At 37.8% G+C, this 24311-nt stretch overlaps 2 protein-coding genes across 5 annotated transcripts; one reads left to right on the forward strand and one right to left on the reverse strand.

The window, feature by feature from the left end:
* Positions 1-3366: 3366 nt before the first annotated feature.
* Positions 3367-13741, forward strand: LOC113056039 (cdc42 effector protein 1-like). 4 transcript variants are annotated; one of them, XM_026222494.1, is made up of 5 exons: positions 3367-3552; positions 5727-6092; positions 6220-6262; positions 7005-7794; positions 11851-13741. In XM_026222494.1, exons 4-5 carry the CDS (start codon positions 7344-7346, stop codon positions 12459-12461), a joined length of 1062 nt encoding a protein of 353 aa, XP_026078279.1. In that variant the 5' UTR covers positions 3367-3552; positions 5727-6092; positions 6220-6262; positions 7005-7343; the 3' UTR covers positions 12462-13741. The 4 variants fall into 4 exon arrangements, with proteins under 4 accessions (XP_026078279.1, XP_026078278.1, XP_026078277.1 ...); XM_026222493.1 differs by having other exon boundaries at positions 5727-6262; XM_026222492.1 differs by lacking the exon at positions 6220-6262 and having other exon boundaries at positions 5727-6155.
* On the reverse strand, positions 13615-23433 carry LOC113056038 (SH3 domain-binding protein 1-like). The gene is made up of 18 exons (XM_026222491.1): positions 23216-23433; positions 20931-20973; positions 20682-20786; positions 20027-20103; positions 19776-19887; positions 19616-19692; positions 19403-19490; positions 18739-18807; positions 18236-18326; positions 17988-18124; positions 17705-17816; positions 17210-17291; positions 17011-17091; positions 16781-16894; positions 16602-16699; positions 15466-15595; positions 15088-15356; positions 13615-15012 (listed from the first exon to the last, which is right to left on the reverse strand). The coding sequence occupies exons 1-18, from the start codon at positions 23260-23262 to the stop codon at positions 14726-14728; spliced, it is 2019 nt and encodes a 672-aa protein (XP_026078276.1). The 5' UTR covers positions 23263-23433; the 3' UTR covers positions 13615-14725.
* Between the last annotated feature and the right edge of the window lie 878 nt (positions 23434-24311).

Consider the following 24311-nt stretch of genomic DNA (forward strand, 5'->3'; position numbering starts at 1 on the left):
AGAGTAGTTGTTATGATTAGCGCCTCCACAGTACAAGCATAGTCCTTGGGACCTCCGCCGTTCCCTCTCCCTCCGGGATAGCCGAGCTCGACCCACCTGCATGGGCTCGTGATCGTCGACTGAACCGACCGTGTTCTCTCGACTCAAGCGCCCCCTACCGGAAGAGAAGGGTTGTCTGGAGGGACTGTGTTGACGGCCCAGGCGATTAAACCTGGCCTCCACCCGCAACGCCAGGTCAATGAGTTCGTTGAGGGTAGGAGGCAGCTCGAGGAGGTAGATCTCCTGCTGAACACGGTCGGATAACCCATGCAGGAATCTATCCCACTGCGCCGCCTCGTTCCACTGGCACGCGGCCGCCAGGGTCCGGAACTCGATGGAGTATTCAGTGACAGATGAGTGTCCTTGTTGGAGTTCCGAGAGGCGATGGGCGGCCTCCCTGCCGGTCGCGGCCCGGTCGAAAACTCTCTTCATCTCTTCAGATAGGAGGTGGAACGAGGCACAGCACGGATGTTGATTCTCCCACACCGCCGTTCCCCATAAGGCAGCCTTGCCTGATAATAGTGTGAGCGTGAACGCTACCTTGGATTCTTCTGAGGCGAAAGTGCGGGGCTGCAGAGCAAAATGCATAGAGCACTTGTTAAGAAATGTTCTGCAATAAGTTGGCTCACCAGCGTAATTCTCCGGTGCCGGAAGTCGCGGCTCAGGCCGGAAGTGGTCCTGGGGAATCCCCGGGGGAACGGTCGGCGCAGGCGGGGCGATGGGCGCAGTGGGAGACGTGAGCTGATGGATCTGCTGGGTGAGCTCGGACACCTGTGCCACCAGCGCTTGGACAGCGCGTCCGGTGTTCGAGATGCTCTCCTGCTGCTGATCCATTCTCTTGACGCTATGGTGCATGAAATCGGTGAGGGTGTTGGTGCTCGCTGCTTCCATGTTGGGTGAGATCGTTCTGTGACGGCTGGTGAAAGACAGTCCGGAAACAAATGCGAGTTAACAGGATTTAATGAAATGAAGACAAGTAGAACAATGATACACAAAGACGATGGGACGATAACACTCCAGGGAAACGGTGGTTGGTGAGAAATCCGGCCTGAGGTGGAGTGTAGGTGGGAAGTCCGGGTCTTGGTGGCGTGAGGCAGCAGGAGAGAGTGGCACAGGAACTGCGGGGAATAGAGCCGAAGGTAAGTGTCCGTGGCTGAGTGATCGTGCGGAGAGTGGATGAGGTTCTAGGAAAAAACACAGACATCCAAACGCAAACTAACACTTTAACCAGACGGGGGTAACACAACGACATGAAACAACGATCTCACAAACACAAGACGTGAGACAAGCCATATATATAGGAGATGAGTAATGAGTGGCAGCTGTTGCTGATACAATTAACGGAGACGCCCACAACTAATCAGTGCAAACGCAGAACACACAGAATTCACCACAAAGTGTAAACAACCCGAGATCACGGTTTACCAACCGTGACAGGCATTTGTTGCATCCAGTGGGGACATAATTACTGATTATAATGACTTATACTCTCTTTTTTGTCATGCATTGTGTTGTGTAACGCGCTGCGTAAACATAAAACCATGTCTGGAGAAATGACAAACATCAAGTGCTACTATACAGTACACTGATCAGAACTCATGTTTAAATCATCAGTGGCAAATTCTTTAAATATGAAAACATACTTACAAACTGTAAAGAGTCAGAAGCTATTATAGTTAATGTTCACAACTGAAACTTTGAGTTTTATATATTGTTCTGTGTGTGTGTGTGTTTGTGTTTAACACTCTTTTTGATACAGTGTAACCCTTTCATTTATTTAACCCTTTAAACCAGACTGCCAAAGGGTTACTGTAAAGGCATGTCCCTGTTGTGTAGCATTTTCCTGATGCCACTGGGGTGGCAGTTGCACTGGTGGCTTGGGGCCATCATGGGTTTTTGTTTCCTTGTTGCATTTGTATTAATATAAAACAAAAATAATTAAAAAGACCATAGGCACTGGACTTATGTAAAAGGAAACGGAGGAAATGGGGGGGAAACAGACTGAGAGAGACAGACTTGGGTGGACAAAGGAAATGATAGACTGTTGTGAAGTCAAAAAGGGAGAGAAAAATCTAAAATTATATCCCTGCCTCCCTTTTGGGGCCAGCATCTGAAAACTATCCAAAAGCTACATGTTATTCACAGCAAATAGCTGGCATGCTTGAGCAGAGGGGATTGTTTACTCTAGGAAGAACAAGATAGAGCAGCTGATGGGACAATAAAGGAGCAGAGAGAAAAACAGAGAATAAAGATGAAAAGATATATGACCGAAAAGATCAGACAAACAGACACAGTCAAAAACAGAATGAAATTCTTGTAGCTGATATTAAATGCAATCGATGCAGTTACATCTCTGAAATGGCTGTTTTATAATCCATGATGACTTTAGAAACTTTACCTCCGCAAATGTATTATTTATTTATTTTTATTTTTTTACCAGTCCATCTCTTATTTCTAACAGCAGCAGTGGTTTTGAAAACATCAGCTTGTTTTTCCGGGCTATTTTCCCTCTCAGTACATGAGAGGACTGTTCTGCATCACAATCAATGCATCACTTATGCTCATGCATTGCCCTTGGATACACACTGCAGGGCTTCCATTGATCTACTGATCTGCTTACATCAAAAACACTGCTCTGGGTTATGAATTTTTTTGACCCAGTGGTGACTCCAACACTATAAAGCCATCTAGACTTTGATCACAGGCCTTTTTGCAGTTTATGCAATCCCTGCTGAAAGCAAACATCCTCAAACAGTGATGCATTATCTACATTTGAAAACTGAAGACTTTATAATTACAGTTCCCTGAGCACAGCACATGCTTTGATTAAAATAAATAAATAAAAGAAACACTAAGTCTACACATGAGGATACTTAAAATGGAATCTTGTTGCCGAGCTGAGCAATAAACCTATAAACTGCATAACTATTTAATGTTTTTATTATTAAATTAATAATGTATTATTATGATTATAATGTATTATATGTTTAAAAAGACATTTGACAGGGCTGGCTATGGGATTTCAACATAGCAGCACCCATGACGGGGTAACATAAAAAGCTTTGTCTGGAAGACTAATGTTTGGAGCCTTTCTCTTATATAAGCGCATCATTAAAATCGATGGCATTAGCTACCCAAAAATGCTTTTCATTTTCAGCAAATAAATAAACAGGCCTAAATAAAAACTGCTTTAAACATAAGATATGTGACATTTCAGCACTAAACACTCGATAAATGTCTGCAAACTGAAAACTACTCGAGGGATATACAGTCGTAGCACTGAACACACACACTGGGAACATGGAACTTGTCCAAAGTGTTCGAAACGCCCGCCCCGCGATTCTCGCCTGACCAAACGCGACACGGAGCTCCACACTGACCGCTGCCTCTCAAACTGAAGTCTGGACTAAAGAGAAAAGATTTATGGTGGACTGCATGATCTTGCTATGTGGAGATAAATCTCATTCATCGCTTTTTTGAGGCATGATACACGTGTATTTAACAACACATGAGGTGAGTTGTACTGGTTTACTCAATTGTAACATTGATGCCTCAGCATTTTGAATTGTGTCGACTTATTTAAGAGCATATTCAGTTTCCTAAAGTCGCTTTTTGTTTAGTACGTACTATTAACAGCTTATTCTATTTGTTAATTTAGTCAACAAGTAGTCTACCTATGGCATATATTCAGACTAGTCGTGTGTTATTGAGTGCATGACGGAGGAAACCTAGTATGTGCTGCTGTAAAATTAGTATGCGCGCTCCACGGCATACTTACAGTTCATGCCAGTTATGAACGGTGGTTATTAATCACTTCATTCTTTATAATAAATTAATTTAATTAGTTGTTTGAATTTAAGGTTTACATACTTGTCAATAAACTTTATTCAATATTTGCTTATGGTTACCGATGAGGTCTTGCAAGTCTACTTTTAAGTTAAACTTTAGGGTAGGCTACATTTGAAAAGTGAATAAACTAGGTTGGCATTTCTGTGAAGCAATGAAATCCAAAGTTCACAAATGACTAGATCAATGGACTGTTACAGCAACATCGATCTGTCCTTGTCCCATATAGCCTATTCAGTTGCTTTTATTTGTCATTTTCTTATATTGTGCATTACAGGGTAGAGGTCTGTTATGGTATTCTATTGTGTTACTTTGCTTTTTTTAGATTCGTTTAGATTAGGTATTGTTCTGAAGATAGCATTTAGATTTCTAGATAAAGAAGTTTAAATAGGAAAATATGGGGAATAATGACATGAGTAAAACAGACAGGGCATGTTACAGTATATTTTCACACAGAACCATTGAGATTTGCATCGGTGGTATTTTCCATAATGGTCTCACTCCGCCAGACGGTCATGCCGAGTGCTTTGTAAAAATAGGATATGCTCAAATTATGAAATGAGAATATTTGTAATCATGCTTTATGCCTTTGCAGCCTTTTTTTTTCTTCTTCTTCTCTAGACCACACAAGATGAGAGAAAAAATGGGGTGAAAAGGAAAAATGAGGCCTTATCTTGAATGTTTGTTCACCTAGTTAGCGAAGTTATACAGTAATTTAGCCTAGCTGATCAAGAAGTAGTTTCAGGGGCATGCGAGAAATATGTTAGGTACTGTATATTGAACTCCTTTTTAACCCTTTTTCAGTGCAAAAGATTAAATGTTCAATGTGACTGATGTTAAATCGTTTACTTAATTATATTATATAAATCTGTATTGGACGGCTGCAAAGAGCAAGTGCTATTAAGATTGGCCAGATCAACATGAAGGACGGCCGACATGTTTCTAATCTTGAATGTGGGTATTGTACTGGATGTCTGACAGAGATGTATCCCCCAGGAATGCATGCACACACACTGGATCTATTAGACTGGTGTTTAGGGGTTGACGGCACATCTCCTTCTCTCAAACAATGCCCAGACATAATTGTATTGTTTGCATTCACTAAAAACAGCTGCAATAATGATGTGTTTTAGTTTACTGCCATTTGTCATGTCAAGAGGCAACAGCAGCTCTGCTGAATGTCAGTGTATTCGTTTGTTAAGTTATGTTAAGCACATTACACAACACCATACCCCACCACCCATTCCTTCTCAGATGTTTTTGGTGAAAAATAGTTATGACAACGTTCCCAAAATAAATTTTTGACCATAAATCTAGATATGGACATGTGATTTCATGATTGACCAATACTTATTAAATCCACTTAATGTCAAGACTTTGAAAACATATGAACAAAATTTTTGTTATAATATTAAGAATTATTTAATGTTTTTGCTTGCCAAAGCTGAATTTGATTAAAAATACAGTAAAATTTGTGATACAGTAATAAAATAACAATATTCCACAATAATACTGTATTTCTGATCAAACAAACCCAGCCTTGGTGAGAAAACATGATTATTATTATTTTTAATTATTCCAACCATTTGACTTGCAGTGTAATATTATTTAATATTATATACTATGTAAAACAAAGACATATATAAATAATAACATACTTTAGAAATAAACAATACATAATATTAATAAATAAATGCCAAGACATTCTGAAATTCATGTTATTTTTTAAATTCAACTTTTCACTCAAATTGTTATGCTGATAATATCATTTGTATTGGACTTTTAGTCTGCTTTAATCATGGTCTGTGTTACGCATCCACCTGTTTCACTCTCTCATACAGGACGTTTGTTGATTTTACAAGAACCCCACTGGGACGACTGATTGGAATAAGAGAGCAGGATTCGGAGTGAAGGAAGGGAAGAGGGATTAGGGGCTTATCCTGAACATGACCAGTCCTTAAGGAGCCTCCGTCAAGCCATAGGCTACTATTGCCCAGATTATTACATTTAATTTATTGCCTTTTAAAGACCTTTTATCTCCCCCTGGAGATTCCTGGCGAGTAAGCCGTTGGATTTGAGTATCTTTAAAAACAAAGGATCAGGAGCAGAGGCCAGTGGGAGTGGAGGAGCATGAGGAGAGTATACATGCAGGGATAAAGCAACAAGCCTCCCTGCCACCTTACACTTCAGCAGGGTGCAGGTCAAAGGTTACCGAATGAACTTGTATTGGAAAAGCATGTGATCACATTGATTACTCAAGTTGGATTAAGGTATGTGGCCGGTGTAATTTTTAGCAGTATATTTAAATGATATATATTGTAGTGTTTCTCATAGGTCCAGCAGAATCGATAAGATTTACAACCTTAACATTTATCAGGTAAAAAGTTTGGCTAATTGACTTGTGCTTATCACAGATAGTGAGTCTTTACTGGTAATTTAGCATGAAATGTGGAACACAGCCAAAGCAAAGCTTGTCGTGGTTTGATGGAATGAGACTTTGCTCCTTTTAAAATGTTTCTCATGACTTTAACTAGTCAAGGACAATTTAAAAGTCTGAGCTGACCCAATGCTAAACAAAATGTTTTTTCTATTAATTGAATGTTTTTTATATGGAATTTTTTTTGGAGAAAATTGTCAAACTTCATGTCATTGTGAAATGTAACCTTAGCATCTCTTTACATTTATATTCTGAGAGTGGACAAATTCTCTGGTAAATATGCATACTTTGGTAAAAGGATACCCTTACAGTGCAAGTGAGTTAAAGCAGAATTTAGGTTTTTAAAGGGCACTGCACTCAATAATTCAACTCAAATTTACTCAAATTTACTCAGTTTTACAAAACATGCAATATTAAAAACATATACATTTGTACATTAAAATTTGATAATTAGTGTAGCATGTCTGTGCATATGTCTCATACCATATTATATCACTTTCTTTTAAGCAACTGAATTGTTTACAGATATTTTGTTAATATTTGCATCTTCCAGAGCATGTAGCAGCAGACTCTCTGGACCTTACTAAAGGAGCACATGGTTTCAGTCCTAAACCACATATCTGCAGTCTGAACTAAATTTATTTCTGAACTGATTTTTTTTTTCTTCTTTTTTTTTCAAAAGCACAAACCCAGAACAACTGTGAGGCCCAGAATCTTTTACCACATATGCAGCCGAGGTTTTCAGGAATTGGAGTCATGCATATTTTCAGCTCACATTTATCTTCACAGAATCTTTTTGGATATGAACAAAGACCGATGGCCAAAACGGGACAAAGCTGAATGCGTCTGCCTTTTGAGAAACTGTGCAAAAAAACTTTCCACTCAACTGCGGTTGTTATTCTAAAGGGGGATGCATGTATAATCAGCTTTTTTTTTACAGTGTTGTCACCATTTTTTTAAACAAAATTTTGGATTCTTTTTTTCTGATTCTGGAAACGTGCTTATTGTACCCGGAGAAGCCATGAACCTGGGCAAGCTCGCCAGCCTGAAGGGCCTGGTTTCCCACTCCTCAGGAAAGCGTCGATTTAAAGGTGACCTCACCCCAGAAATGATCAGCCCCCCGTTGGGCGACTTCCGCCACACCATGCATGTGGGCCGTGGAGGGGATGTGTTCGGGGACACCTCGTTCCTCAGCAACCATGGTGGAGCAGGAAATAGCACAGACGGAGACTCTTGCACTTCAGAGAAGAATGAGGGATTCTTCTCCCGCACGCTTCGCCGTGTCCGCAGGACCCCCGAAAGGCCCCGCGGCAGCTCCAAGGACCTTTCACCCCCACCACCACCCATTTCTCCAATCATAAAGAATGCCATTTCCCTCCCCCGGCTGGACGTGGACTCACCCAACGGCTGTCCTGTGAAAGTGCTTTTCCCTAGTCCACCCAAAACACCAGAGACCTCCACATACTTGTACGGTGAGTTTGTAAGTGTTGTTCACCTTTGACAGACTCGGATTCAAATGCAGAAGTCATGGGCCTTCTGTGTGTGTACATATGTCCCTCCTGATATGATTGAAACCGCATGGCTGATTGAAGGTATGATGGTACAAAATCATGGAATTTTAAATCTGAGATACCTAGGCTTTAGAAGGTCATGAAAATAAACGAAATCCTTATAAAGATGGATAAAATCTATGGAAGCATATGGGTAGCATTATTCAATTTGGGATGTAATATGCAAAATGACAATGCAATATGTAAAATGGCAATGCATTTCTGTATTTACATTTACATTTTCCAATACATCTGTGCAACGTTTGGTGCAAAATGAAAATGAAAATTAAATTACATAATTTTCATTTGGCATTTACTACACCAGTTTTAATATGTAAAATGAATATTAATTTTAACGCTTTATAAGTTGCAAAATTAAAATGAAAATGTATTACAGAAATGATTAGATATGTCTAACATGTTAAAGCAAAAACTGTGGCAAAATGATCATTTAAATGCTATTTTTCTTAATTGCATTAACACTCACAGTCAAGACACTTACGATTGCATTTTCATTCGGTGTCCCGCAATGAATGTAGCAAAATTCAATGTGCACATTGAAAATGCATTCCGAGCCGATCACGTGTCCCCGCCCTCGCGCCACGTCAATCATTGTGTGAACAAGGCGGGGCTTACAGAAGGTCAGAGACTCAAGTCTCAAGAAGAGGATTCAATCAAGTGAGACAACATGGACAAGACAGTTAGTCCGTGTATGTTTTGATCATTTCGGTTTATGGCTTCAATATTTCATTCGGATTTGTGGGCGGAGCTGAAACGCTGCTTTCATCTGATTGGTCGAATCGGATCGGTTTTCATCTGACAGCCTTCAGCTGAAATGTCTGAAACTACACTCACTGTTAATTAGCATAATATTTGAATCAGATGTAGCTGGGCACATAATTCGTGCTGCTGAGACCTGCAAATTATTTCTAGGTTGTAGTATTGTATGAATATTGTCCCACTGATAAAAACAGTGCAAATAGTTCTGTCCCTTTGGATAACAGTAAAGTGGAAATAAATATAGTTACATTTATGAAATAAAATTAAATAGGATTTTTTGGGAAGGTAAGTCTGGCCAGTTATACAAGCAACACGAGTCGGACGAGTCTAAAGATATGAGCTGAATTGGGTGAAACATTAAAGTTCTAGTCTGTGTCAATTACTCTCATAATAAATAATAATAATAATGTTAACTGTATTTTTCGGTATAAGTTGCATCATTCCAAAAATACGTCATGACGAGGAAAAAAACATGTATAAGTCGCACTGGACTATATGTCACATTTATTCAAGACCAAGAGAAAACATTACCGTCTACAGCCGCGAGAGGGCGCTCTGGGGTAGGCTACAGGAGCACTGAGCAGCATAGAGCTAATTTTACTATTTTTATTTAGAAATGTAACTATATTCATTTTTACAATTATTTATTAATGTCACACACACACATACCTAGTGCCTTATGACTTAAAATATGAGAGTGGTAAATGTTACAGACATGGAACTGTTCAGTCTATTATTGATTTTAATTTCCACTTTACTGTTATCCAAAGGGACAGAAATATTTGCACTGTATTTATACAATATTCATACAATACTACAACCTAGAAATAATTTGCAGGTCTCAGCAGCACGAATTTGCCCAGCTACATCTGATTCAAATATTATGCTAATTAACAGTGAGCATAGTTTCAGACATTTCAGTGCTTCACTCGCACTGACTCTTATTTTGCCTGAAAGAATGACAAGACCGAGCTGAAGGCTGTCAGATGAGCGTTTCAGCTCCGCCCACAAATCCGAATGAAATATTGAAGCCATAAACCGAAATGATCAAAACATACACGGACCAACTGTCTTGTCCATGTTGTCTCACTTGATTGAATCCTCTTCTTGAGACTTGAGTCTCTGACCGTCTGTAAGCCCCGCCTTGTTCACACAATGATTGACGTGGCGCGAGGGCGGGGACACGTGATCGGCTCGGAATGCATTTTCAATGTGCACATTGAATTTTGCTACATTCATTGCGGGACACCGAATGAAAATGCAATCGTAAGTGTCTTGACTGTGAGTGTTAATGCAATTAAGAAAAATAGCATTTAAATGATCATTTTGCCACAGTTTTTGCTTGAAGGTGTTAGACATATCTAATCATTTCTGTAATACATTTTCATTTTAATTTTGCAACTTATAAAGCGTTAAAATTAATATTCATTTTACATTTTAAAACTGGTGTAGTAAATGCCAAATGAAAATTATGTAATTTAATTTTCATTTTCATTTTGCACCAAACGTTGCACAGATGTATTGGAAAATGTAAATGTAAATACAGAAATGCATTGCCATTTTACATATTGCATTGTCATTTTGCATATTACATCCCAAATTGAATAATGCTACCCATATGCTTCCATAAAAATCATGAACCTTACCCTGATGAATATAATCTTGCACATTTTTGTAGCACCACATCTGCATTAACAAAAACATTCAGTTCCATACACATTACGTTGATTTAATATACATTAAATGAAAGCAGTAAAATGAAATGAAATGTAAAATAAAATAAAAGAGAAGAAAATTAAATATGAATAACTGAAATGTGTGTACTGAACAGGATTAAGCAATATAAAAACGGACACATTAAATTGATTAAAATTGACTGTAAAGACATTTATGATGTTACAAAAGATATTCTATTCATCAAAGAATCCTGAAAAAAAAGTATTCATAGCTGTTTTCACAAAAATATTAATCATTGTTAGTATATCAGCATAAATATTAATCATTAACAATGGTACAAAATAAGGAAATTTTACTTGAGCACCAAATTAGCATATTAGAATGATGTCAGAAACAATCATGTGACTGAAGCCTGGAGTAATGGCTGCTGAAAATGTAGCTTTGGCATAACAAAAATAAATAATATTTTTAAATAGAAATGTTATTTGTAAATTGTTATATTTTGTAATTTTACTGTTTTATGGTATTTTGGTCAAATAAATGCAATCACCTTGAGCATAAGAGACCAAATTGTTTGAATGGCACTGTGTCACGTGTATGTTTTGTCTGAATTAAAAATGTTTGTTTACTAGCTTTGTGTCCTTCAGGGAAACACGTGTCAGATCAAACAGAAATTGTTTGATAAACCATCTAAACACCTGCGGCAATCCCAGACTCCTTAGACCCAGACATTACAGTTCAGTGATCAGCGTCTGCCTCACCCTTTCAAATACCTCAAACATGCCTCACTGGCTGCTCTACAGGAGAGCCTGTTCAAAAACAACCCCCTGCATACCAAAAAAAAAAAAAAAACATGCGCCAAATGCACACCCAAACAGTCTGATGAGTTTAATTATCACTATATGGAAAGTTTTAGTAAGCAAACCAAGTGTTTAATTCAGCTGACTGAATGACTCCCCATCAGACTGTTGTTTTGACCGGGAGCTATGAATGAGATGTTTTAGTGCTGAGCACACATCCTGTCTTAGAGCCCTGTTTTCAATCATGTGAAGAGTTTCTGTATCCAAGATTTTCCTGTAAATTGTAATTGCTGCCCTTTCTGTGCCAAGTGTGCAGTGTTACAGAGTTCAATATGGTCATGATCTTAAAAGGACAGTTCACCTAAAAACTTACTTTCTTCGTGTTGTTCCAAACCTGTATGACTTACTTTCTTTTAACACATAAGAAGATATTTTGACTGCATTTGTCCATATAATGAAAGTCATTAGGGGCCATAATTGTATGGACTCCATTGACTTTCATTGTATGCAGAAAAACACTGAGACATGAGGGTGAGTAAATGATGACAAAATTGTACATTTGGGCTGAACTATCACTTTAAGGCCATTCAACCATCTGGCAGAGATTATTTGCTACTCCTGCTGCTTTCCGAAAGTTCTAAATGCAAAGTGTTGGTTCTCACTGCCCTCTGTTGGCCTAACTCATAAGAAACATTAATTTTGTTCTTTCTTTGTTTTGAAGGTTTGGAGTCTGGCTTTGTAACCTTGCCGAGACTGTCCCGCACTGAGCGTCCAGCCCAGGGCAGTTCTCCATCAGCCTGTCTGCCTGAAATCCAAAGAGGCTCGCTCACAGACACGGGTATCCCGTCCTTCCCCTGTTCAGACTCCATCAGTCCTTCTGACTCCATGAACTCCTTCACTCTTGACCTGGGCCCTTCCCTCATGTCTGAAGTCTTTGCCCTGATTGACAGCCCTGTGTGTGAGAAGACTGATCCCATCAGCGAAAAAACACAGTCTACCGATGATAACTCTGAGGTGGACTCGGACCCAACCACATCTTTGGTGGACTCTCTCCTGAGAGAAGACTATGACGGTAGGACACGGTTGTATGGAGGAGAGTGGAAGCATTCAGACTATGTAAATGGTGAGTCACCCAAAAAATCCATGCTGGGGGATCAGATGCACCCAGTCTCCATTGAGGATCACGGCATGCAGCCGGAGAGTTTCCAGAGGGCTGCTGATGTGCTGGCACGTCATTATGGGAGTGGAGGACTCAGGAATACAAACAACAACAACTCTCATAGGAGAGGACCATACAGCTATCCTGATGAAGAGGAAGAAATCAAAGTCTAACACTACGAGATGCCTAACATCCAAATACAGCAGTTTTAAAGGGATACTTTAAAAGTCAAAAATGAACATTCTGTCATAACTGACTCGTGAACCAAATCAATTCAGTTTTTGAACGAATCATCCAGACTGGTTTTCTGTATTTGATAAACTGATTCATTTAAAAGATTCAATGTTCAGTACTTAAAAGATTCAATTCCATGTTGTTGGGTTCCCAACATTCTTCAAAATATTTTGAAAGAAATGCTTGGAAGGTTTGGAATGAGATCAGGATTTTTCTTTTTGGGTGGGGGGTGGGGGTACCTTTAATAACAATTAAATAATAAACTGTAAATGTAACAATAATTAAATTTGTTCTGTTCCTCACAGACAGCTATGGTAGGACTCCAGGAAACTACTTGCAACCCAAAAGTGAACGGGATTACTTTTGTTAAAGTTTTGGTGCTTTTTTGTCATTTTGGAGTGTACAGTTATGTGGAAAAGAGCACCATATTCACCTAAGATATTCACCTAAAATTTTGGTTCCTCAAAAGGAAGGTCTTACAAGTTCATAATGATATATTTTTTTGGATGCACTATTCCTTACAATTTGGGGGAAAATGAAAGCGGATTATTTGTCATTTACCCCTTTACGTACATAAGAGTAAAACTATACATTTTCTAATATTGGACAAGAACATACATTTTGGCATCTCAAATGTTCACCTATATTTGATCCTACCTTCTCATTCCTAAAATATTAGATTTGACCCAGGGAAATAAAACCTGCCACAGTAGCTTTGTAATGCACAATAGACACCGCTAGCTATACAGTGATAACATTATACCATTAAAATACGCAAAATTTGAGTTTACAGTATTTAGATTTCAAGTAAACCTCAATCGTATGTAATGAACAGTGATACCATGTAGAAGTACAGACATATACCTGCTAGCTATCTTGTATCTAATACAAGTGTATCTAACACTTAGCATTTTGCATTCATGTAGTTTTAATAGCTCATATTCCCATTGTGAACACTGTGTGGCAGTTGGAAAACAAGCAATCTTTAAAAGAGAAGACGGAGACCCACTGGTCAATGTGATGCACAAAGCTGTGATGTGCTTTATGTTTTCACATTAGCACAAACAAAACAGATAAAACAACCAACCATGACTTTCATTTTTCTTTCATTTATTACATGATAAATATCTTAAGAGCAACACAGTATATAGTAACATTATATGATGCCCAACAACTTTTATCAATGTATTATGAAATGATGATTAAATATCAATATGAATTTTGTTTGAATTTACGTTTTATTTTGACAGTTAACCTCTCAATTCCCTTAATCACAATATAATATCTACATACTGTACGTACGAGCGGCTTTGCACAAGAAATTTACAAAATAGCAATGTATGTTACCCTTCAATGACAGCAATAAAGTTTCATTAAAAGAAGCTATGAACAACATCAGCCTTAAAATGCTTTAACAAGGTTGTAGATGATTGTACTGTTATGGCGTTTATAAATGTCATGCTTCTATATAAGCTTCTATATTAATATCTAACGTGAAGCTTGTCAGTACGCCTTAAACGAAAACCAAAGGATGTCAGATTGTGCTGTGGTATATTTGTGTTTGACAGTTCTTAAAACCCGTATCTCTAAAGCTGATCTAAGATACCAAAAGGAAAACCAAAACGACATATACTTTTGTTCAAAGGCTTGGGGTCAAAGGTTGTTTTTTTTTGAAGAAACGTATTCTTTTATTCAGATTGCATTAAACTGATCAAAACTGAAAGTGAAAGATATTTATAAATTTAGAGGAGAGTGCGGTTCTCTTGAACTTACGTTCAAAGAAACAAATGCATCACGGTTTTCAGAATTGATAATAAAAAATGTTTCTTGAGCACCAAATCTAACATATTGAAATGATTTCTGAAGGATCATGTGACACCGAAGACTGGAGTAATGATGAGTAATAGAGTAATGGAAATTCAGCTGTGCCTTCACATGAATAAATTACATTTTGAATATTAAAATAGAAAACGGTTCTTTTAAATTGTAACAATATTTTACAGTATTACTGTTTTTTTACTGCAATTTTGGCAAAAACATTTTTGTTTTTAAATCTTACAGACCTCAAACTTTTGAACACTAGTGTATTAAAAAACACTGCAGTTAAAAGCTTAACCAGAAGATACTGCACATGAGAAAGTACAAACTGTTAGATGTCATAGCAAACCAGTGCTTTTTCCCAGTCGACTTTCTTTTCCAAGACTCACTGAGCTGGAGACGAGAGCTGCTTGATCAGTGCTTGGGGGGGTTGTGGAGGAGGAACTTTAGGTCTTCTGCCTTGGGGTTTCTTTTGTGGTCCTCCTTCAGGCAACGTGGCCAATGAAGCTTGGGTGTTTTCGGGCTTGGGTGAAGGTGGTGGTTTTATTTCAGAGCTTCTCGGCAGAGGAACAGGAAACACTTTCGTCTGGGCTGCTGGGAAAGCACCTGCCTGATTCAAAGGAGGGCCTTTGGCAAGGTTTGGTGCCTTGTGCTGAATGAAAGACCTCCTTGCTGCAGAAATCAATTGGAAATTTAGGTTCTACCACAATGAGACAACACAAACAGCATCTATGATCACCAACATACGTTTAAAAGGAGCAGCGATCTTCAGGGTGGGCTCCTGGGATTGGGAGGGCAGCTCCTGAGTCGGCTCTGATTGGCTGGAGCACTGTGTCTTAGCCTGTGATTGGCTGTGGGCGTGTACCGGAGTGTAACGAGGAAGTGCTGAAGGCATGTGATTGAGTACAGGTGGCTGAGCAGTTGTATAAGAATCGTTGTTGTCCCACACAACAGCGTCACGGTTCACCAGAGGTTTCACGACTACTGTCACCCCAAGGTCCTCCGATGATGCAGAGCTGAAATTAGAAGCACACAAAGCCAAAACAAAAATAAGACTTTTGTAACTTTATTAGTCTCATTAAGTAGAACGTTTTGAGCATAAAAATGACAAAGTTGGTTGACTACCTGTCAGTTTTTAATAGTGACGATCGAGCAGAGGAGAAAGGGGGAGAGGGTAAGATGCTGTCAGAAAGTGGTCTCCGGGATATTTTCGGGATCGGGCTTTCAGGAAGTTCTGGGACCTCAAATTCAACCTCTAAAAAGAATTTAAGAAAGTTTGTGTTTAAAAAAAATTATATTTAATTTAAAAAAAATTTATTCTTTGCACTTCAGTGTTTTAATTATATTTTATATCTGATAGTTAATTATTCAGCAAAAATAAAAACAAAAAACTTCCTAATAACATAGAATTAAGCAGGGTTGCCCCAAAGGAGATTCATGAGTTGATGGGAAGCTAAAAATATCCAATTAAAATGAAAATATTGGGCGACACAATAATCACAATATAGTGATTATCAAATGAAAGGTTTCAGTCAAATTAAATATTTACTAAAATACATGTAAAAAAAATGTGTACACATTTGCATAATTTCCAACATTTGTGTGAGCAAAATTTGCAGCAATTCAGCAGTATTCCACCATAATAAGAGCTTGAGCATCTGACATTTTTAAAGCTCGATGGTTTAGACATTTGAAATTTAAGACAATAATAAATATTCATATTGTAACTGAAATTGAAATAAAATTATAATTATTAGCAAATATTCATTTGTATTGTACAGTATAATTGTAAGTTACAAAATAAATATAATTTACAAAAGATAATAAAAGTTACAAAAGATATAAATTTTTTGTAATTAAAGTAAAACATAATAATATTGATATAGTTTTTATCAGTATTACTCAATTTAATTGGGTTCTTAAAACAGCGGTGTGAATGTAATGTGGACTGAGACCGTATCAAAGCTAAAAAGAGATTTGTGTCTACTTTAAAGACAAAAAAATCTTTTATCTTGTTTGTATGCCATGTGACCTTAAAGCAACATCAGAAAATTATAAACATGCAAAAGTTTAATAAAATGACTGAAATATTAACTTAAAATACCACGGGGTACTTCAAGAAGATATTTAATTTAAAAAAAGTTTGGCAACCTCCGCATTAAAGAATGAACAGAAATGAAATTCTGGAAGCAATACGATATTAAAGATATTTAATGCTGTTTTTACAACAGTGAACCATGACTTATGTAACATTCCATTACCTTCTGGGAAGAGGCTCTTGGAATACTGTATAAGCGGCTCTATGACAGCCACAACTTGCACTGAAGAGGCAGATGCCATGTCCAGCAATGCTGTCTCGCTGAAAAAGAGAAGCAGAGTGACATTTTAGGAGATTACATTTTAGATGCATACTTTAGTCTAGACTTGGTGCTATACTGACTCTTCACTGCGAGGGCGCAGAAGATTAGGTCCAAGCACTATGGCTATATTACTGGGTGTCATCTTATTCACCGCTTGCTGCTCTGACAAGTATGACAGGAACTGGACAAGGTATCTGATGGAGAGGTAGAGAAATCAAAGAAAGATAGACATAGTGAATGTGAAGTGTGAAAATGTGCATTAATGGTTTGACGTGGAAAGGAGACATTCAGAGTTGAAACTCTGACGTACTTCAGGTTGTCATAGTTTTCTTTAGGAAGTTTTTGCAACACTGTCCGCAACTGCTTTAATTTTTCATCCGTTTCTTTTTCTCTAAAAAAAAAAAAAAAAAAAAAAAAACACGTCAAGACAATTAAAATGCATCCAAACTCAGTATCTAAGGAGTTTTATCACTGATGCAGAAATAAACAAGCTGCATGTACAGACTTACGCTGCAGCTTTGAACCATTCATTATACAACTCAAATGTCATGAGCGGTTCAGGCAACTCTCTCAAGTAACTCTTGAGAGCCCCTGCAAACACAGTACAAACAAAATAACATTAAACACCAGTATAGGAGGTTAAAGCTTAATTCAAGTCATTTTTAGACACCATCAGTCCCTGTTTACTATTAGCATATATAAAAAAAGAGCAGCCTGAACATTTTGCTAAGTTTCTCTTATAGTTTTCCACATAAGAAAATCATATGAGTTTGAAACAACATGAAGAAATGATGGTTGAAATGTTACAGTAAGAATCCTAACAACATTTTTTTTTTCATATATGCTGCAGTTTGTTACTTCAACCACATATTGTAACCACGTTCGGCGTATCACAAAGCACTTTCCCCGTTATCATCAGTTAAGGCATCAGCTAATACCAAACTCATACAAACAAAGTCAAGCTCACACAAATCGCACAAAAAAAAGTCACTATGGCCTTTCACCTGCCACAGCATGTGGGTCATAGCTGAACTCTTTCTGGTCGACAGTCCCTGAATCCAGACAGCTCTTCAGTTTTTTTACAACCGATGCAGCAGCTGCCAGCCTGAACAAACCCTAGATGACAGTTGTAAAGATAGATAGTGAGAGAGTGTTTAGATGAGAGTGGAGAAGTGAAACACTATGCTCATGATACTGGGCATGCAGTTATGTGGGTGTGCAGTCATCTGTGTGTAGGTGCATTTGTGGCTTGTAAATATGCATGTGTGCGCGTGTGTGTGTGCTAACCTCTTCCCTCAACCCTGTACGTAGCAGCATGCCGACACACTCCTCAATAGGGACAGCGATCTTTCTTCCACAGCTCTGAAGGTGAGACAGCAGAGGCTCTCCGAAAACCTTTTCTTCTGATGAACTCATCTGGGGCTCTTCAAGGAGACAGATATACTTGTCAAATAAGTTGTGCTAATGCTGCGGTTTGTACGATTTGAATGTTTCGATGTTTTATTCACTGATAATCAATCTTTTCCTCTGCTCACCTGTGTTGCTGTGACTCTCTTTGAGCTCGGTTATGTTTTTCTCCAGGAATTCGTATGAGGCCTTGTGATATTCAGCTTGCAGATCTAGAAGCTATGAGAAAAGGAACGCAAACAATCTCAAGTATGTTTTTTTAACCCCTTGACTGACGGAAAAACTTCCAAGGAGTCATCCCAGGACAACTGAATGGCAATGATAAGATCATTATTTATATACAAGCCACAAGTAAATAAATCATTTTATACACATAATACAAATAACGCAAAATGTCAGACAAACACATTTGCTTTTTCCAACTCACTGTATTGACTATTTGTTGATTTGATAACTATTAATTAACATTTTCATTAGATCAATGATAATGATCAATGATATCGAGTGCAATAAGAGTTCAAAGGAACACAATTCTGACATGGTATCGGTGAAAAAGGGCACTTGGGCATTACTGATGATGGGTCTGTGGGGATGCCAAAGTTTGAGAAACACTTAGGACATAGGTACTCACACGGATGAAGTAGCTGGCATACTCATCCTCTTTAGTGGCAAAATGATAGAGGTCTGCAGAGTACTGATCCTGAGAGAAAGAAAATGTGTTTGTGTTATTGATTTCCTTGAAAATACGACAACCTCTTCTGATGAAGCCACGCGTTTCATGTCGACTTCGTAAACCTAAAAATATTTGTTTCGCTAACCTTTTTCACAGTACATTCAGTACACACAGGCCTTCTGACAGTATGAACAGTAGAGGAAGGAAATTAGATAATCGAGTGGTGTAAGTTAGATTTGAACAAGCTGTAATGTTTCAGTTGGTAGCCAAATTGTATTTTATCATAACCATTCGTATAAGCACCCTAGTTTAAAACAATCTGAAGAGATCTACTTTCATGATTCTGGCTGGAGATCAGATCTGGGTGTCCAAACTCAGTCCTGAAAGGCTGGTGTCCTGTAGAGCTTAGCTTCAACCCTAATCAAAAGAACACATGAACCAGCTAATCGAGCTCTTAATAGAAAGTATGCCTTCCAGGCAGGTGTGCTAAAGAAAGTTGGAGCTTAACTCTGCAGGACTGAGATGGGACATCCCTGATCATGACTGAACTAGATATTGAATTGGCCATAATAGCATAATAAATCTGTGATCAGTGAAGAAGCCAACTATATCCAAGTTTAACCTTAATAGACTCCAGTCTCTTCCAGGCCTCCTCTAAATCCTCTCTTAGTCCGTCTTGCTTGGCCTGTGGGCCTGTGCTGGTCTGAGATCTACAAGTGAGACACATAAAAGTTCATGTCTTCATAAAAGAGGATCGCAAAGTTTTGAAGGTGTGACTTGTGTTTAAAGAGAAGTTGAGACGTATTCTGGTCATAATGTTGAAAATAGAAATCACCTGACGCGAGCATTATTCCAGTCTGTTGTAAGTTTAGCAAACTGTTTCTTGTTTTTCAAGATCTCCGGCAGATCATCCTGCATAGATAACAAGGTTCATGAATGGGTCATGAATACGGACTGTTTCGGCTCATATAGTTTGCTAGTAAGAAAGAAGCTACCTCACTGAGCTTATTCAGAGGCACAAGGACTTCTTTCTCCAGCTTCATCTCAAAGTCAGCCAGGGTCCGTGCCAGGAAATTTTGCATAAAGCAGCACATTTCCAAAACCTTTCTGCAGGAAAGTTCAGGTGTGCTTAGAAGCAGACTGTAAAGGGTGTATTTCCAAGGCAGCTTTGCTATAATGTCATTTACTCTTAACTCTGCCTGAGGTAAATGAACATTACACAACATTAAAACATTGAAATATTTACCTTATGGAGGAATCGCCATCAAAATCCTTAAAGCTCTCAGCCATACTGACAGACAGCAACATGAGGGGTAACTTTTTCTGGAAACAATGAAAAATTTGAATGAGCGAAGTGATTGAAGAAATCAGGAAGTATTGCGTAGCAAGTTTTCTGATAGTTCTGCTTTAGAACTAGCTACTTATATTGGTTTACATGGGTATCGCAGTTAAGGGACGATATAAAATAACAGTGTAAATCCATGACCCAAGGCGATACGCAAAAGGAAGAAAAATTAAAGGAAAAAGAAAATAAAGGCCTGTGTTTAGCACTTATGAGCAGCTCCCGCATGTTAAAAGCATATCCAAAACTTTTTCTCCAGACATAATCATCCACATTTAAAGACAAAACGAAAACCTCAGAAGACAGATTCAAGGACTCTCCATCAGCAATTAGGGATTAGCTTTTTTTAACACAAAATGATAGGCCAAGATAAACTATTGAACTATTAAACTGTGATGGTGGTCCATGTAGATGATCTTCACAGCCACAGCATTTCATCATATGATCATTTCATATGTCTTTTTGAACGCTACTCATTTTTCATATACAGCAACTGCTTAATCTGCGTCAAAATTTCATCCAACACACTTACAAACCACATGATTGAATAGGGGCTTACCATCCGTTTCTCAGAGTCCAGTCCCTGCTGACTCTGCAGGCAGCCTACCAACTTCTTGTAGATGATCTGGGCAGCTTTCTTTGCTGGCTCCACACGTTGTTCCACCTTAAATGAACCAGATGGAGTATTCATTTACAGGGCCCTGTATTCATATTCTGGTAACACAGCTTGTGTGTATAAAGGCCTCTCAAGAACTGTGCCTTAAGCAGATGTATTAGTTTAGGTGTAATAGTGGTGGAAATGCCTCACCATAACAAGATCCTCTGAGAGAAGGTCAGTTGCATCTTGTGACCTACAGTAAAGAAACAAGTGCATTTAACATTACTTAAATAACACAGATATTATGGTAATATTCTGACCAACAGCATGACTGCAAATGTAAAACTGCTTAATAAGCAAGAAGTTCAATAAACAGGTAGTTTACTGAGTAAATTGGTTTGAATGGACTTGAATGGAAAGATTCAGTGACGCACTCGTGATGACCTTTTTGTTCCTCAATGATTCAGTGGTTTTTGAACAAATTGGATGGATGAATGATTTAATGACTCACTCATAAAGACAGTGGCTGCGTCTGAATATGTATAGTTCTCTACTATTTAGTAGGTTAAAACAGTATGTAGTATATCCGAATATACAATAATCTACAACATTTTTCAAATGGTAACAAATTATTTACTTGTGATTTTTGACGCAGCTAGTGTTCCTGAATGATCAGTGGGTGTATAAACAAATCCACTGAATGAATGATTCAGTGACTAACTTCCCACAGAGACCATTTTCGCCAGATACTGCTAAAACACAGACTAACAGTGATGCAAAATTAAAAAAATAAAATAAAAAAAAACCCAGTTTTGTTGTACTGTGTATCCATACTCCTGAAACGCTGCTTGGTGATTAAATTTAAGGGCCAAAACTAACTGCTGTATAAATATATTAAACTCATAAAGAGAGTGTAAATGACGTATAAGTAGCTAATTTTGAAACCTAGTTAGTATTTAAACAGCTGAAACTCATCCGGATTAAGAACTGCATCCTCTACGCTTTCACTTTTCCTTATTTCCTCCTTGTTCTAGCTTGTACTTTTCTGAACGACGGCGGAAACATTCTATTACTAGCACTTCTCGTGTATATTGCATCTGCTAAATTAATGAATGTAAATGTAAAAACTTAAATCAAAAGAAATTCTAAACTTTTACCTAGAAAATGTTGCAACCCACTGTGACTCAAAGCATCTAAAACTAAAATTAGAGAGCCGAGGCCGCTGTAGAAAACAGGCCAAACGAAGTGGGTAGAGGGGAAGTGGACTGCAAACTGAAGCACAAACCATTTTACTCTCTCGTTTTCAATCACAGTCTGTTGTGTAGCACGTATGATACGAGGACATACACAGAACATAATTTCAAGCCTGAAATATCATCACAGAGACAGATGAACGGTGTCATTTCTCACTTTTGAAATGTTTCTAAAAGCATCCAATCAAAAATCATGAGAAGCCATTTTTGTGTCGCTTAAGTGGTGATCAGCTTACACTGTGATTGCATCAGATATTCTTATCTGTGTTTTTAAATCTTATCAGTCAGTGAAAATGAGATGATGTTAGTCATCTTTTTTATACCGTAACATTATAAATGTACTATCACGTTTGATCAATTACAATACATCCTTGCTGAATAATATAATGAATCTTATTGACCCCAAACTTTTGAACACTTACATGTGTACATTCAATATATCAAGGACAAAATAATATATATATTTTTTTTGTTGTTGTTGTTTTTTCCTGGCTTTATTCATTGTATTGCGGATTGTAAAGACTAGTTCCATAGGACCAAAACAAGCACATGCAGTACGTGGTATACATTTTCCGCTTCAAAGGTCACACAAACAATTTTATCAGCGTGGTATTGTCTCTGTTATGAGTCTGGGGTTAAGAAGTTTATTAATATCCTGTTAACGTCATATCAGTGCAGGCTGCAAAACTAGCATCCTTGCAAACTGCAGATGTGCTCTCCACCCTCACAAACTAAAAATGTACACCTTTTATCATGGCCTCTTTCAAGACAATCACCTAATCACCGTCAAGTTATTTAGACTACATAATTACATGTAGAATGAAATCATATTTTAGGTATTCACAGAGAGAGGAAACGTCAATTAAAATCCAAAATCTAATGTTGGTACACAATGTTAGCACGACATTTCATTTTCAGGCTTAAACAAGACCTAAACCGAAATGAATTTACCAATCAATGTAAGAAATAAGTGCTAAAGTTCTAGACATATCAATTAATGAACTACTGTTATTATATTAACGTTTTCACAGAATATGAAACAAATCGCCTTCTTCATTTCAAACCACCTTACACCACAACTGACTCATGCTAGGATACATAAAACAGCTATCAATAATATTAATATTTTGATTTTTGATAAAGGCTAAAACAGTCACTTGGTCACATGTAGTGACATTCCTGTAACAGAGTCACGTTAAACACCACAAACATAGTCTGAACGCAACAAATGAAAGTACTTACTTCCCCCCATTTCCAAACTGTTTTAAGATGTTAAACTGCTTTAGCATGATTGTGAAGAATCTGTCGCCTTTAGGTCCTTGTTTCGTACATGCAGGTTAAGAGTATATTAGTTTCATTTGAAGGAGAATATTGCTCTCTGAAGTCAGTAAACAGGCATGTCATTCAGACTCGTGTCAGCAACAGTTTCGACTTGACTGTTTCACATTTGTGCACACACCTCATCGACACGGAGAAAGAGGAAGTTACCAAATGCATAAGAGGAAAGACATTTTCGTATCATGCTGTGAAAGTCATACAGTCCTCTCTGGCCACAGAGAACACTGAAGTAGATTTGGACAACACAGAGCATTCATTTGTGATTCACCTGCCAGGAGTGAGGTCGATGGAGTAAGGGCTTTACATACTAGAAAGAAAATGAATTAATAATGTAATTACTTATATATACATCAGCGTTAATTGTAAACTGGGAGTTGCTTCGCCATAGTTAATTTGGTAGCATTAATAAAGGTTTTCTTATTCTTATTGCTTTTGGCAATCAATTTAAAAATGCACTGTTTGTGTGTGCAAACAGCAGGATGTGAAAGATAGGTGAAAGGGGAAATCATTTTTTATATCATATATATATTGTGGTGTCATCACAAAATCCTCTTGGGAAACACTGTGGTTATGACAATGAACTGAAACCAGTCCCAAGTTAACATGCAATGAGGCGGAGATGGAGCCTCCTACAGGGAGCCCAATGAAACACAGACAAATACAATATCAGTTCTAATGTAAATAAATAAATAATAAATCGTAAATAAATCATGCCATACTGGCGCACGCAATCTATGGTTAGCTATGGTTTTTGTAAGTGACAAGATGAATCCGCATTGGACGTTTTTTGATTTGCCTGTCAGAAACATTGGATAGGAAACGTGTGTTTTAAATATTTACTACTAAGACTACGTCTTGTATACATTTTTCTGGAAAATCCTGTCATATGCACACAAACGGACAGTCACCACTTATAAAGCTACTACTAAATATTGTAGAAACGTAATTTTCTGTAAAGTTGCTTTGTAATGAAAAAAGGTAAAAAGGCGCTATACAAATA

This window comes from Carassius auratus, chromosome 37 (genome assembly GCF_003368295.1).
Source record: "Carassius auratus strain Wakin chromosome 37, ASM336829v1, whole genome shotgun sequence".
Lineage (NCBI taxonomy): Eukaryota > Metazoa > Chordata > Actinopteri > Cypriniformes > Cyprinidae > Carassius > Carassius auratus.

What these genes read in the sequence shown, in the direction of transcription:
- LOC113056039 (XM_026222493.1), top strand. Translation starts at nt 7,344, where the DNA reads ATGAACCTGGGCAAGCTCGCCAGCCTGAAGGGCCTGGTTTCCCACTCC. An exon ending in GACCTCCACATACTTGTACG is followed by an intron (nt 7,795 to 11,850) that starts GTGAGTTTGTAA and finishes TTTGTTTTGAAG; the next exon opens with GTTTGGAGTCTGGCTTTGTA.
- LOC113056038 (XM_026222491.1), bottom strand. Translation starts at nt 23,262, where the DNA reads ATGCTAAAGCAGTTTAACATCTTAAAACAGTTTGGAAATGGGGGGAA. An exon ending in CTCTGAATAAGCTCAGTGAG is followed by an intron (nt 19,693 to 19,775) that starts GTAGCTTCTTTC and finishes TTATCTATGCAG; the next exon opens with GATGATCTGCCGGAGATCTT. An exon ending in TGGAATAATGCTCGCGTCAG is followed by an intron (nt 19,491 to 19,615) that starts GTGATTTCTATT and finishes TCTCACTTGTAG; the next exon opens with ATCTCAGACCAGCACAGGCC.